The 15,926-nt window shown below is 37.2% G+C and overlaps 1 protein-coding gene across 5 annotated transcripts in view; it reads left to right on the forward strand.

Annotated features, from left to right (window-relative positions):
* Positions 1-15,926, forward strand: part of UTRN (utrophin) — a 426,951-nt gene that overhangs the window by 216,041 nt on the left and 194,984 nt on the right. For all 5 annotated transcript variants that reach the window (XM_034669248.1, XM_034669249.1, XM_034669251.1 and 2 more), the window contains 5 exons: positions 5,623-5,773; positions 6,972-7,147; positions 10,995-11,130; positions 12,385-12,534; positions 15,598-15,673. In XM_034669248.1, the coding sequence (XP_034525139.1) occupies positions 5,623-5,773; positions 6,972-7,147; positions 10,995-11,130; positions 12,385-12,534; positions 15,598-15,673 (689 nt within the window). The remainder of the gene's footprint in view (positions 1-5,622; positions 5,774-6,971; positions 7,148-10,994; positions 11,131-12,384; positions 12,535-15,597; positions 15,674-15,926) is intronic.

Here is a 15,926-nt window from a genome sequence, read left to right on the forward strand (position 1 = left end):
CTTATCTCAGTTTTGTTTAGCTTTTTTTTTCCCCCTGTGATTTTGTCTTGTTCTTTCATTTGAGACATATTCCTCTGTTTCCTCATTTTGTCTGACTCTCCATGTTTGTGTCTGTGTATTAGATAGGTCAGTTATATCTCTTGGTCTCGAAGGTAGTAGATTTGTGTGGTGTCCTGTAGTGCAGTCCACACTACTGCATGTGCCCTCCTGTTGTGCTGAGCCATGATTACTATGCACAGTGGTGGGTCAGGCTGGCCCTTAGCCCAGCTGGCTACAGTGACCTGCTTTGCCTGCTGTAGGCCCACTGGGCAGGGTTTGCTCCCCTGGCTGTGAAGAGACCTGGTTGCAGCCACCTTGGACTTGTTGGTGGATGGGGCCAGCACTTAATTTGGCTGTCTACAGTTAGCTGGTGCAACAGCTTCAGGGGCAGGAAAGGGCAGGGCTTGCTCTCTGCACAGCCGGCTGAGAGGCCCAGCTGCAGTACGTGTGGACACTTTGGTATGTGGGGTTATCTCCTCTACTCCCCAGGTCAGGAGTCACTTTGGAGGGATGCCTGCCCAGGCGAGTTGGTTGGGTTGGGAGGGTCTGCAGGGGAATGCCAGGATGGGGCATGTGGTGCTACCAAGGTGGATGGATGGAGAGTGTCAGAATTGTCTTCCAGAACCATCTGACTATCTGTGTTGGGCAACAGCAAGAAAAATGGCATCTGCCAGCACTTTTGTCCCTGGGGAAATTTCCTGCAGATCCCTGTCCCTCTGGTAGTTTTGTGCTTTTCTTGTTCATTACTATACAGTTGGTGTGTGGTAGCTTTCTTCTGCACTGTATGTGCATGTGTGTGTGCATGTGCGTGTCTGGTATAAAATTGATTTTTTTTGACCTTTGTAGTATCTTGACACATCAATTGTATATAATGATAACTTTTTTTCTTTTTAAAAATCTTCCTATTTGTGTATATGCATTTGGCAATGTGGTAGAACTTTGAGAACATTGCTGATTAGTAATGTCGATGGCAGAAGTTCTGTTATTTTCTTGATTATAAAAATGTTACCTTTTTAAAAGGAATTTTCAAAATTTTAAGCACCAAACTATATTTTACTATATTTCCTTATGTTAGAAAAGTCTCATCTGTCTTAACTTTTATTATTTTGTTTCCTTTGTTAACTTGATTGAACTTGCTGGAGGGTTGCCTCTTTTATTTTATCCCAGTACTTGGATGCATTATGTTCTTATTCTTAATTTTTGTTTTTCTCTCCCACTTTGGTAACCTATATCCTAAATATTTATTTTTCTCCCTCCATGTTTATCCACCTTTCACAAGTAGTAAGTGAGAACTTTTTTGTATTCTGGTTTTTTTTGTAAAACATCAAGGCAGTGGCAAATGTCCTACATTTTCATGGTTTCTGTTATCAGTTATAATCACATGAAGGTGAGCACCACGTCCATTTGTCTATACCAGGTCCCTGTGCCATTTGGCTGATAAAATTTTTCAAACTTTTTCAGGAGTAGAATTTAGTGATTCATCACTTACATACAACACCCAGTGCTCATCACTATAAGTGTCATCCTTAATGCCCATCATCCATTTAGCCCATCCCCACACCTACCTCCCCTCCAGCAACCCTCTGTTCTCTATAGTTAAGAGTCTATTTTATGGTTTGCCTCTCTCTCTCTCTCTTTTTTTTCTTTCCCTTATGTTCATCTGTTTTATTTCTAAATTCCACATATAAGTGAAATCATATGGTATTTGTCTTTCTCTCAATGGCTTATTACACTATATGTTGACTAACTGGAATTTAAATAAAAACTTGAAACAAACAAAAAAGATAAAACTAATCTATGGGGGGAAAAACTTTTTGAACTTTGTTGGCCTATAGTAAAAGTAAGATAAATGCCGTGAAAATATAACAGATCATCTTTCTTTTTTTTTTTTTTAAGATTTTATTTATTTATTTGACAGAGAGAGAGACAGCCCTTCGAGAGAGGGAACACAAGCAGGGGAAGTGGGAAAGGAAGAAGCAGGCTCCCAGTGGAGCAGGGAGCCCGATGTGGGGCTCGATCCCAGGACCCTGGGATCACGCCCTGAGCTGAAGGCAGATGCTTAACGACTGAGCCACCCAGGCGCCCCACAGATCATCTTTCTTTGAGAACTCCCTTATGCCTACTTCACACTGGTGCATGGTGTTAGTTTTCATATTTTTTCAAATAAGTAATTTTACAACCATCTTAGATAAATAATGGAGCCCCCTTTTCCTGGATGAATTTCTTCCCTTTCTTTGAGCGAGTTGTTTCTTCCTTCTCATCTTGGGTCCTTGGATCCTTATGTATCTTCTCTCCTAAGAATGTCTTTTCAGGTATTCGTATTTCCTTTGGTGGCTTTCACTGCTATGCAGACAAAGTTCAGACCTCTCATCTTGAACTTGGAAGCTTTTTATCAGTGTTCTCCAGATGGCTTGATTTCTTATGCCTTGTACCTATTGCTTGAAAAAAAGTTTCCTTCATTCATTTCACACAAACTTCATTAAAATTTTCTTTGTTTTCTTTATCTTCCCAGTTTCTGATTCTTACTCAATTCCATCTTCTACAAGGAATAGTTTTCCTTCTTTCATCAGTCATTCTTTTTCTATTATTTAAAAATTTTCAAAATTCAATTTTAAGACTTCACCCATCCACCTACCTCTGCGTATTTGTCTATCCATCTGTCCATGCACCATCTGTTTGACCAGTATTTATTGAGTGCTGACTAATTCAAGGCATGTGCAGCTCCGTGTAAGTAGTTATGAAGGATTATGAGGCAGGTGTACTGAATAGATATAGTCTCTGTCTCAGGGTCCAAATTATATAGTAGAAAAATATAGACATAGTGCCTAGTGCTGTGATGGGGACAATACGGGAGACCTTGCTAGGCACCTTGAAGAATTTGGGAAGTCTTCTTGGAGGTTACCCAGGCGAAGGAATAGAGGGAATACAACATTGCATAAGGTCATAGATAAGAGAGAGAGTGCAGTACAGTTGAGGAAATGGAAATAGTCCAGCAGAGTTAGAACTCATAGGAGAGAGATGAAACCAGAAAGGACTGAAGGGACTATATCAGAAGGACCTTTTGTATCAAGTTAAGTACAGTTGACCCTTGAACAACATGGGGATAGGAGCACTGACCCCCTCCTCTCAATGTAGTTGAAAATCTGTGTATAATTTTTGGCTCCCCCAAAACTTAACTACTAATGCTTACTGCTGACTAAAGCCTTACTAAAAACATAGTTTATTAACACATATTTTGTATGTTATATGTATGATATACCGTATTCATACAATAAAATAAGCTAGAGAAAAGAAAATGTTATTAAGAAAATCATAAGGAAGAGGACATATATTTGCAGTATTTATCAGAAAAATCCATGCGTAAGTATAGGGAGCCATTACAGTATTTTAACAAGGGAATGACAATTTGCTGATTGTAGAATACGCTGGTAGACGACAAGACTAAGAGCTAGGAGGACCAGTCTATGCTGGTCGCATGATGGTAACTCGATTAGGATAGTGGCTGTGGAAGTGGAGACTAAGGGAAAATTTGAGAATTAAATAGTTAAGTCAATAAAATGTGGTGATTCATGGGATGTTGGAGTAAGGAAGAGGGAAGAATGAAAAATGAGCCCCAAGTCTTTGGCTTGAGGACCTAAGTAGGTGGTAGTACCATTGCCAGAGATGGTACATCAGTGGTGAGATGAGTTTGTGGGGAAGATGGAAGACCAGTTGAAATATTAGAGATAGCAAACTCAAATGTTTATAAACCAAGGATGCAGTAAGGCTGGGACTTTGAGTCTGACTCTCTGTAAGTCCACAGCCCTTCACAATACTGCGCTGCTTCCCATACAAGCTGGCAGGGTTAGGGAGGAGCTGATGGCTTTCTGAGTCCTATGTTTGCATCTTCCCCCACTGCTTTTTTAAAAACTCTTTCCTATTTAATCCATAGCTATTCTGCTTAGGTTTATTTGAAATTTATGTTCTGTTACAATGATATTCATCTTTACCAAATGTAATGTTTATGTTCTCAAGGTCTTCAGATCTTTTAGGCAGCCTTTTTAGCAACATTTTCTGTTGCAACATCTGAAAAGTTAGAATTTATGTTTCTTATTTAGTTATTGCCTGGGTTTATGAAAGGTAATGAGGATTGCCTCTGTATCTTCTCTTAGTGTTTTGTTTGAAGTGCTCTTATTTTTGTCATGCCCAATAGAATGTTGCTTCCCTGTGGGCACTCGACAAATATTAACTGAATTTTCAAAATGATTTTCATGGAAGAAGGAAATAGAAACATTTTTAGGAGTTCATGATGCCAGGCACCATTTTATTATTTTTTTTTGAAAAGAATGTTATCTTCTCATTATGCAAAGTAAAAATTTTATTAAAATTGTTAAACTCTCAGGGATATCATCTAACCCTCTCCTGGCACCGCTACACTAAAAAAAAAAAAAAAAAGGCACAAGAAAATTTGCTAGGATCCAAATCCAACAAAGATTTTTCTTTGTAGACTTAGTTTATGTGTTCCAAATGTGACAAGCAGTGGAGTTTGACTTTATCTCCTTTCTAAAGGAGTTAGGTTTAAATAGAAACCGTGACAGCCTTTTGTCTTGTTGCCTTACGTTTCCATACTGTGTAGGCACTGCTGTACTGTGCTGTGTTCAGATAGAGGGGACACTCCAGATTGGCCATTGCACAGAGTGTGTTAGCTGGCTAGGGCTGCCATCATAGGATACCAGGGATGGGGTGGCTTAAACAACAAACACATTTTTGAGAGGCTGGAAGTCCAAGATCAAGGTGCCAGCAGGGTTAGTTTTTAATGAGGCCTCTCTTCCTGGCTTGCAGATGGTCACATTCTCACTGTGTCCTTACACACTGTGGCCTTTCCTCTGTGCTCTTGCAGACATTGAGAGAGAGAAAGAGAGATATCAATCTTTGGTATCTATTTCTCTTCCTATTAAGACACCAGTCTTATGGGATTAGGGCCTTATTCTTATGACCTCATTTAACTTTAATTAGTTCCTTAAAGGCCCTCTTAAATATAGTCACATTGAGGGACTAGGGCTTCAACATATGAATTTTGGGGGGCACAGGGAAGCCCAATAACACAGGGATAATGGAGTGCAAGGAAATTTTGAAGGGTTTTGGCCTTTTGGGTTTTGTTCTAGCTGGGAACTAAGTGTTGTGGAAGTAAAACACCTTTTGTTTTCCCCCTAAGAAAATAGAATAATTAATCATATTTTACATATTTACCATGGTAAGTGTTTAAAGTTGGGTCGGTTAACATGGCTGCAGCTAATCAATCTTGATATTCCAAGCTGGAGCAGCTCTCTTTTTCAGGTAAAAAAGCTGCTTAGTGTGTTGGTGTTTGTGTACGTGTGCGTTAAGATGGAGAGGGGCAGGATTGCTCTTGATATGGCGCGTGTTTCTCTAAGAGGAATCATGAGCTGTAATCTTCTATGAAAACTGGTCTCATAGAGCAGTGAGCTGTGAATTCACTTGTTTTGGGGGTTTCAGTTTAAATGAGATTTGTATTTCCTTTTTAGAAAAAGTGCTTCGAGACGGTCCTGGAAATTTTGGAAACCTATTTTGTTTCTTGTCCTCTAGTCATTTTGATAGGGCTATGGAAGAATGGAGACAGTTCCATTGTGACCTTAATGACCTCACACAGTGGATAACAGAGGCTGAAGAGTTACTGGCTGAAACCTTTGCTCCCGATGGTGGCCTGGACTTGGAGAAAGCCAGGGTCCACCAGCAGGTAAGTGCTTTCCTTCAGAGGCTAAGGGGCCACTCAAGAGGTGGCATATTTCTTTAGTATGTGGTGTTGAAGACTGACTTTGAAAGTAAGGGTATAAATATGTTAACTTTTCAGGAGTCATGGATAACCGGTAATTTTTGTTCCACTTCAGCTCTCCAAGTTCAGAAGTTTAAGAAACATTAGTATTTTTTCAATTTTTAATCAGGGCTTTAGAAATTTACGTTAAAAATGCTCTTTAGTGGTTAATGTAAAAAAACTATTTTATTTTTAAGATTTTATGTGCAGAATAATGTGTTAAATTTTGTATGCAAGACTTTACCAAGGACAGAAAGATATTTGCATACCTAACCTGTTTTCTGTACTTACACACTAGGCATCTTATTTTTCTTTGTATAATTGATAATTCTCATATAAGTAAATGATTCTTGAGCTGTGTCAGGGTCACTGCTCCTGTGAGTCTAATTCAGTCTTGGGGAAATATAACACAGTAGCTAAATCAGTTCTGTTGATATTGGGTCAATAAAAGTAATGGTCAAAAGCAAGCAAAATTTCAATTTACCATTGTTAAAAATATTTTTTATTCAATCTTTAAAGTATACTTTATGTAGAAGGCTCACAGGGAGTTAGGAAATGCCTTTATTTTTTCATGAACATGTTAATTTTCATGAATTTTATTTTTAGAGTTATAGATGAGTGCTTAAATTTAACTTTAAAATATCCCTTTTTAGTTTGTTGCTTAAAAATTTACAGACTCATGAAGCAATGTCTCAATAAAATACACAGTGAAGTTTACTTACATATGATGGGACATAGTGGTATGTGGGGGTATATACACATAGATGTATTTAGAAATGCTTTCAAGCACATGTTTAGAAGAAGAGAAACAATCCACTTTACTCAAACAGTCTATGCTTAGGCTTCAGCGTAAACAGCTGTTATTTACGCTATTAGGCTGTCCCTCTTCCAGTGTATTTTGCCTAATGGTATTCATGAGAATGAGTTAGATTTCAAAATAGATTTCATTTAGTGTGTTTGTTGAGAGGTAGGTAAAGTGTTTTAAAATGCCTTTTTCGTGAACACAGAATGTTCTTCCAGGACTTTGTTCCTCTGACACTTACAATACTGATGGCGTAGTACCTTTGTGGACCCATTGTGTAGTTTAGTAGTGGAGTTCATCTTGAGTTGTACTCTGTTACAGGAGCTCGAAGAGGGGATCAGCAGCCACCAGCCCAGTTTTGCAGCCCTAAATAGAACCGGGGATGGCATTGTACAGAAACTCTCCCCCACGGATGGAAGGTTTTTGAAAGACAAGCTGTCAGGTTTAAACCAGCGCTGGACTGCGATCTTTGCAGAAGTGAGGGACCGGCGGCCAAGGTGATTTAGCTGTGATAACTTGAGGGCACGGGGGGGTAAAGAGATTTTGGCAGAGCCTTGCATCATTGTAAGATGCAATCAGATGAGTTCAAAATTCTTCTATTGTCTTATATGATAGGAGTTGCATCGACATTTAAGACCTCTACTGTGATGTTCTGTATTTTTAGAATGTTGTCTCTTCCTGTATTTGTAGGCTATCCATAAAGTCTCACTTTTCTACTCAGATGTTCTACAATGTAAAAGATATCTTTCTCCTTCTCATATCTGACATTTTATTAAGATATGGCGACTTGGTGGCGGGAACTTGAAGTAGGTGGGGAACAGTCTGGACTTGCAGTCTGAAGATCTGGGTTCAGGGTCAGACTTCTCTCTCACTCATTTCGTGGCTGGGTCTTGGGCTCTTCCTCTGAAATCCCTCTTACCTGGTTGTTCTTACTGTCAAAGGGTGTGTTACATCCATACATGCCAGTGCTTTGTAAATACGATTTTTCATCCATGCAATATAATAAATACCATGAATTATTGTCTGCTTTCATGTCAGGTTCTGTTATAATGCCCAGATTTTATTCGGTGTCTTCGGGTTGCAAACATGTTTGATGACCAGTGAATGTAGTACTCAGCATTACAAATTATTTTATATATTACTTTAAAATTATTTGAAGTTATTTTTGAGACAGTCAAGATTTAATGGTTGATTTCTACTTTGTGTAACACATTTCAGTTCCTTAATGATCTTTTTAAGGTTAATAGTAGTTTTGGGTTGAAAAGTCCCCCATTTTTTTTCCTCCTAATTTTAACTCTGTAGATGCTGTATTAGTTTAACAATAAGCTATTGTTTTGTTGAAGACCGAGTTAATATTTTATCAAGTCCCGTTTTTCAGTGCAAAATACAACATAAAATATGGAACTTTGAATATTTGGCCTATGGCAGCTTTTTATAAAATCACGTCATCTATTGTTTTGTGTGTTTTGGTAAGAGGCAAATGATGGTTTGTGTGTTTGGGTTGAGAGATTGCCATGTGGCAGAGACCGTGTTTGGCACGGGGCACACATTGTTTCATTTTATCCTCTCAACGGCTCTGGGGGGGCTTAGGCCCATTGTACAGCTTTTGAAACTGAGGCACAGAGGGGAGACCTTAAGTAGCTTGTCAAGTCTCACAAAAAGTTAGTGATGGCACGAACTTAGGCTCTCAGAATACTGTGCATGGACAAATTCGGCAAGACCACAAAGCTCTCCAGCCAAGTTTCCTCCTCTGTAAATAAGAACTGTGATATCCTCTCAGAGGTGTCATGAGGATTCAATGAGACAATGTTGGTAAAAAGGATATTCCCAGACTGTTCATAGTAAACACTCAAAATATCTAGTTCTCACAATAGCAAGTTAAACTAAAACTTACTCTTGAAGCATATTGTTGCTGAGTTTTGCCAATGATTGATTGAGCGATTTGATCAATATTTATTGAGCTTTGTGTTTGGCCTTTGGGGTGTAAATATGACTTAGGAACTCAGAGACTAAGATGAAGAAAATGTTTAAAGGGACAAAGGATATGGTGTGATTGAAGAACACATCGTTAGGAAGATAACAGTGCCGTCACAGAGGCAAGGGTGATGGGATGTGAAATTTAGGCATCCCAGGGGAGGGATCCTGAAGCTGAGTTTTGAAGCATTTGTAACAATTTCCCATAAACTCATCCTAGGGAGGGCCTTCTAGGGAAAAGAGTATAACAGGTAAAGGTGGGAGGCATGAAGTAGCATGGCCAGGTGAGAGATCTGCAACGTTACATGGCGAGGAGGGTTCAGGGGACTAGGGGTGGGATTGAAAGCTGAGATCCCATAGGATTTTGTGTGCCATGCTAATGAGTTTGCATGGAGAGTCTTTCTAGCTTGAAAATCATCTAGCTCCCAGGTCTTCTTAAGGAAAAAGATGTGCCTTCTGGCATGGTATTAGCAATAAGAGCAGAAATTCTCCTAAAGATTTTCTAACGGATCTCTGGAATGTGGTAATTATTGCTCCCGGAACTAACAAGGTGAAGCTAATACATATTTTACTCATCTTGGGGACAAGATAAGAATAATGAATCTCTTCTCCGACATCTTGTATTTTAACTAAAGCAATATTTGTTTTCATGAATTTATGTTTAACTTCATTTCAGGTTGTAACTTACCTTAAATTGGGGCCACCTTGCAATTTTAAGAGCTTGTATGTGTACTGTTATCAGAGTCATTGAGGAATAGCACACAGTTTAATTTGTTTTTATACTGAGTGCCTGTGGTTAAATATTTGCACAGTTCATCAACTTACGCCGTTATTCCTTAATGAGCAATTGTTATCTCCTGTTTGAACATATATTTATAACTTGTTTTTACTCTTAGTGATAACATTTAAAATGTGGATTATATTTAGCTAAGTTTGCGGATGAAAATTTTGTGTGACTCAAATATGTCTTCTTGAAATTACTTTGATGTTAGTTTCCTTCATAGATATATTTTGAAAATATTGTTAGTCATGATTATGCAACATTGGAAATATAAGTTCCAGCTTTTTAAAAAATAATACAAGGTTTATAATAGTATTTGGGTGCTTACAAAGTTGTTACTTAAGTTAATGAGTCGTCGAGATAGAGGGTAAATTACCTGTCTTGGTATTGTCAGTTTTTAACAAGTAGTACCATTGCTTGCTTGCTTGCTTGATTTTAATCTTGAAGCAGTGTTCTCTTCTGGTGGATACTTAAAAATGTAAACTTGGTGATTTTGTAGTGATTTTCATTCATTTTTAACATTAAAATACTCTCCCTCAAGTATTACTCTCTGTTAAATACACAAATATTTCTTTAGCATCTGATTCTATTTATATACTGCATCATATGTTAGGTTCCTTGTGATTAAAAAGTCATAGTCATAAAAAATGTAAATTTTTATTCAGGATGACACAATGCAATTCATTAAAAAATTACATTCAATTTTTAAACTAGCAGCTAATAACCACAACTATAAAAATAATGATACCACCACCAAGCTGTAAATAGCTTTCAAACCCTCTCTGAAAAATACATAATCTTGTTCACAATATGAGTTCTAGTCACATTCTCATCTTCTGACAGATGGTTTATATACTTATAAATGTTATTCTTACAACATTTAAAAGATCTAATTAAGGCAGTTCCTTTTTTATATTCATATGACTATTTGTTTCCTTACATCCTTTGAAACTTTTGCTTTGTTTTTTTTCTAGATCTCTTTTTATAACTTGGTGCTATATTCAAATATAATACTTATTTTAACGAGCTAACCAAATTTTCATTTTTTCTTAGTCTTTCCTAATACTTGTAAAAATTTTCCATTCTCAGTATCTTGCCTTGCTCTTATTTTTTCTTTTCTATGAATAGAGTAATAGTTGCCACCTAATGTGAATAATATGTCATATAATGATGACTTTTTATCTCCATCCACTACTCAAAGAGAATTATGTGTTTTTCCTTATTTTCTTGAGATAAAGACGTTTTTCTTTTTTTTTTTTAACTTCCATTATGTTGTACAGTGGTCTCTAGCTTTAAAATAATCTGTTGTATTAAATTTCTGCAAAATTTTTCATGATGAGGGATTATGTATATAGTTTCAGTGTTTTTGAATTTAATGAAGGAAGAATTTTCTCATACTATCAAAAAAATCTTTGATATTGCAGAATGTATATATTAGTATTCACACTCATTTAAAAATAGATATTAAAATAATCATTAGGAATTTGTGTGTGTGTGGTGTATTTAGTTAGGATATCCAAAGCAAGTATATGATGTTCTGCCTAATTGGATAATTTTTGTCAATGTTTTTCAATAATATATTCTTTTAGGCTAAAAGGAGAAAGTAAGCAGGTGATGGAATATAGAAAAAGACTAGATGACATTATTTGTTGGTTAACGAAAGCTGAGAACGCTTTGCAAAAGACATCAACCAGTGAGCTGGAAGAAAACCTGCAAGAATTAACAGTAAGTGGTTTATTTGTCTCTGTATTTGCCAATGCTTTTTGGTGCATGAACATTTACACTAAAAATAAGATATTGCATGACTGAAGAAGAAAAGGGGAAGAAACTTTGTACTCTGTGGTAAATGTGGTGAACTTTCAAGAGGAATTTTTTTTTTTTAAGAGCAACTATAATTTTATTCTTGCAGAGGTAAGGTTTCACTCATAGAAAAGTGGTAAATCATGTGGTCTCAAGTATTAGACTGAAGATTTTTAGGATATTTTAAACAGACTTCATCATTTTGGAATGTAGTAGTACTGTGAAGTATAGTTCTTTGCTTTTAGATTTAGAAGATAATTACTGATTCCAAGTATAAAATTGAGTTTTACAAGAAAACTCTAAGCGACTTGAGAGGATCTCATCTCAGCTTCAGGCTTAACATCATGCTTTTACTAATCAAATTTCCTTTGTTGATCCACAAGCAACAAGAATTATCTATAGTTGTATATGTATATAATATATGAAAATATGTAATGATGAATATATGTAAACATATCCAAATAGCCATATGTTTTTATATCTATAAGTTATATATTATATATGTATGCACATTCATCAAAGTATGCCTAAAAGGATACCCACTAATATGATAAAAGATTTTAAGGAGTACGATAGAGGCATTTTGGGAAAGAAACATTTAATAATGATGAAAAATGTGTGGCAAACAGTTAGTAAGTTTTCTTTTCAAAATGTGACGGATATCTAACAAACTTCTTCCTGTTTTATCTAAAAATTTCAATAGTTTTCTTGGAACATCCCATTTTGTAAACAATTTGGGGATGGTCACAAAGAGTGGGACAGTATATGAGGGTAGGTAGAGAGAAGGTAGAAATGGCTGTAGAAAGTGTTCCTGTTGCTGCTGCTGCTGCTTCTTCTTTTTTTTTGCTTTTGATTAGAATAGACATTATTTTCATTATCTAAGAACAGTATGTTAAAGTATCAATGTAAATATGATATAATATGACCCTGTCAAGAGATGGGGGTCAAAGGAGGGACCGGAGTTCAAGTTCATACAAATGTGTGCTAAAAGTCGTTCCCATATCAGTTTCAGTTTGTTAACATAATTTCAGGCTTCTTATAAGTTTATTTTCCAAGAAAAGTTAAAGACATTAGAAGTCCACATTCATAAAAATATTTCCCAAAGAGATTTCTGATAAGCTCTTGAACTTTTCCCAGTATGACAACCTTCTCACTGCAACTGTATTCTGACTCTTTTAGGACTTAACCCAGGAGATGGACGTACAAGCTGAAAAACTCAAATGGCTGAACAGAACTGAATTGGAAATGCTTTCAGATAAAAGTCTGAGTTTACATGAAAGAGAAAAAATTTCAGAAAGCTTAAGAAGTGTAAATTCAACATGGAATAAGGTGTGCATTAAGAATTACTGTGATGACTTTCTCATGGTTATTGATTTTGTTGTCAAAGCAGTGAGAACATGTTAACTCTTGTTTTCAAGTGTACCCAAATTTGGGCACATTTCACTAATGCTTACTAATGTTTGTAATTACTATTTTTTCCAACTGTCATGAACAGAAACCTATATCCTCAGAAAATACTTTTTATTTTACATGGGATATTTTGGTTTGGGGATTTATATGTGATAATACTACATTAAATAATGAATATATATTCAATTTATGGAATAAAATGCCATATAAAATTATAAAATTGTAAATTAAGAGCATTAAAATAATACTCTGATGTTGCACATGACTTCTCACATATGTAGGTTTATTTTTAATGATTTTATTCATTTAATTATTTTATTTATTTATTTTTAATGATTTATTCATTTATTCACATATTTGCTAGGTTCCAGGTGGAGTGTAATAGCACGTGCTACAAATGTGACTAAGACAAGGTCCTTTCCCTCATGCCATTACTTTTTTTGCAGTTAAAACAGTTAAGAGCAGATAAAGTCGTAGATTTCTATTTCTTTTGCCCTGGAACATACCATATCAGAGTGTGAGGTCTGTCTGAGACTGGTTATGTCTCTGTCCCTGTTTTGGGTAGATCCCTTATCAGTCATTTTTCCCTTCTCGATCCCCTTGAAATGATAGCCATCATCCTGTATCTAATGATGTGGATTCGTTACTGCCTTGATGAGTCACTGTTACTGATGACTCACACATGTGTATCTCTGGCCTTGACCTCTCTCCATACCCTAGACTTGCATGTACAGTGGCCTCTTAAGCATGTCTACTTGGCTGTGTAATAGGCATCTCAAACATACAAAAATCGAGCTCCTGATCTCCACCTCTTCCCTGTGCTTCACTGCACTTCTCGCACCTCAGTTACTGGTAATTACTCATTATTGTTTGGCCAAAACCTTTGGAGTCAATCTTAGGTGAATTATATCTCACTTTTAAAAAACTCCAAAGCTTGGAGTCATCATCAGCTTCTCCTTAGACTACATATCTATTTGATGGGTGGTTTGATGGATGGCTAGATGGTTAGATACACGATAAAGCAAATATAGCAAAATTCTAACAATTGTCAAAGTTGGTGGCACATTGGGTATTCCCTGTACATTTCTTTCAGCTTTTTTTTAGGTTTGTAGAATTTCCCAAGTTTAACTGCTTTTCACTAACCCCTTTGCCACTAACTTGTTTCTAAGCCACCATCATCTCTTGTCTTGATTACTACCATGACCTCCTCACTGGTGTCCCTGCTTCCTCCTTTGCTCTTTGTCAAAGCAGTCAAAGTATTTGTTAAAACGTAATTCAGATCGAGTAACTTCTCTGAGCAAAGCCCACTAATGGTCTTCCGTCTCACCGGAGGAAAGGCTGAAGTCCTTAATGTGACTTATTAGGCCCCTGATGTTCTGGCTTCCTGTTTTCTCCCTGACTTCATCTTCTCTTCTCTCTCCCTTGTGCTCCTGGCCAGACATGTTGGCCCTGTGTCAAACGTGCCAGACTCAGCTTGTGTATATCCAGTCAGAGCACACATCTCTTTTTAACCTGAAGGATGTCAGTAGAGATTGGGTAGAATAAGGTACCCTGGCTAATTTGGGAGCAGTGTGTTAGAGAAAGCCGAAACTTCCTTTATCATACAATTTCATGTAAATTTAACTCTGCCTAGGTGAATTATAAGTGTCCAGTATCAGATAGTGCTTATCGTACGGAGAATTTCGATAAACGCACTTTGGGAAATACTAACCTGGGGTATTTCATTCATGCATGCATTTATTCATTCAGTAGTTTTGGACTGGACTCTTGCTTTATGCCAGGCACGATTTTAAGAACTAGGAATCCAGCAAAGAGTATGGCACTGCTCCTAACCCAAAGAGTTTACTGTGGGTGAGACAAGTAACCAAGCAAGTATAACATAGAGGTATCCACAGGGACATAAAGTAGAGCACTTACCTGGGTTTGGGAGGTAATCATGGAAGATTCTGTGCAGGAGATCATATCCATGTGAATTTATAAAGAATGAATAAGTATGTGTCAGGTGAAGATGGGGGAAGGGGTATTGCAGGGAGAAGCAGCAGCAAGTGAAAGGGTCTAGAGGAGACAGAGAGCGAGTGCAGTGCGTTTGGGTCCCGGAAATAGGTCAATGTGAAGTAGAAGGATGAGAGATGCTTGCAGAGACCAGATCCTAATGGCCTCCCTGTGCATCACAAGGAACTTGAGCTCCATCTTGAGAACGGTTCACCACCTTGAGAGCAGTGGGCAGGTACTGATGGGTTTTAAGCAGAAGAAAGTTACATTTTGAAAGGTCACTGTAGCTGCACAGTAGAGATGGATGGAGTGAGCCTAAAGATGGATGGCCTTAGGACATCAGGATATCGAGCAACTCCTCTGGGCCAAGGCCACTATCCAGATCAGGAAAACTGATCTGAAAAGATCAGTTAGAGTCATTAGACACCTTGTGAAGGGGGTGTCAGGGAAACAGATGATGAATTCAGATTTGGACATGTCTGAATATCAGGTTGACAAAATGAGCTGAACTAGAGATATATTTTTTGGAGCCTTCAGCCTCTTTAGACTCCATATGATAAATGAAACCATTAGAAACCAGCTCTCGGGGAAAGAAGCCAGGGTCAAGGGTAAGAAGACCAAAAAACCTACCCTGTAGAATGTCAGCATTTGATGGATGGGCAGAGGAGAATGAGCTGGTGAAGATCAATCAGAGAGGGAGGCATAAAGTCAGGATTGCAGAATATGAACAGTATCCTGGGGAGAGGGAGGGAGGGCATTCAGTGTCCCAAAGGGCTAGGACAGCTAAGGACTGGCTGGCACTCTTCACAGTAGTGTTGGTGGAGGGAGGGCTGTGGGAAGACTGCAGTGGATATGAAGGCGGAGACAGAAGCTCAGGCGTTGAGGGGGAAGAAAAGCAGCAGAACTATCCCTTAGAATAACACTTCCTCTTTCAAAAATATAATCCTCTTTATTTATATAGTATTCTCTTTGTTTGGCCTGATGCTGTAGATATGCAGAGAAGTGCCTAGCACATTGAAGGAACGTATCCAGGAACCTTGTTCTGTGTCTCAGACAAGAATTGCTGGTAAGATACTGTTTACTTCTTCACAAAAAGATTTTATGATGATAAGTATAATACGTCAGAAAATTTTATTTAAAATCACAACGCAATTGTGATTTCAATTATTTAAAAAGAATGTGTGTTTTGTTTTTTTTTAAATTTTTTTATTATTTTTTTTGGCCTTTATGTTCCTTTCCTAGATTTCATTTTTTTTCCTGTTTTTTAAAATTTTTTATTTATTTATTTTTTAAATATTTTTTTATTATATTATGTTAGT

This window comes from Ailuropoda melanoleuca, chromosome 10, assembly GCF_002007445.2.
Source record: "Ailuropoda melanoleuca isolate Jingjing chromosome 10, ASM200744v2, whole genome shotgun sequence".
Classification (NCBI taxonomy): Eukaryota; Metazoa; Chordata; class Mammalia; order Carnivora; family Ursidae; genus Ailuropoda; species Ailuropoda melanoleuca.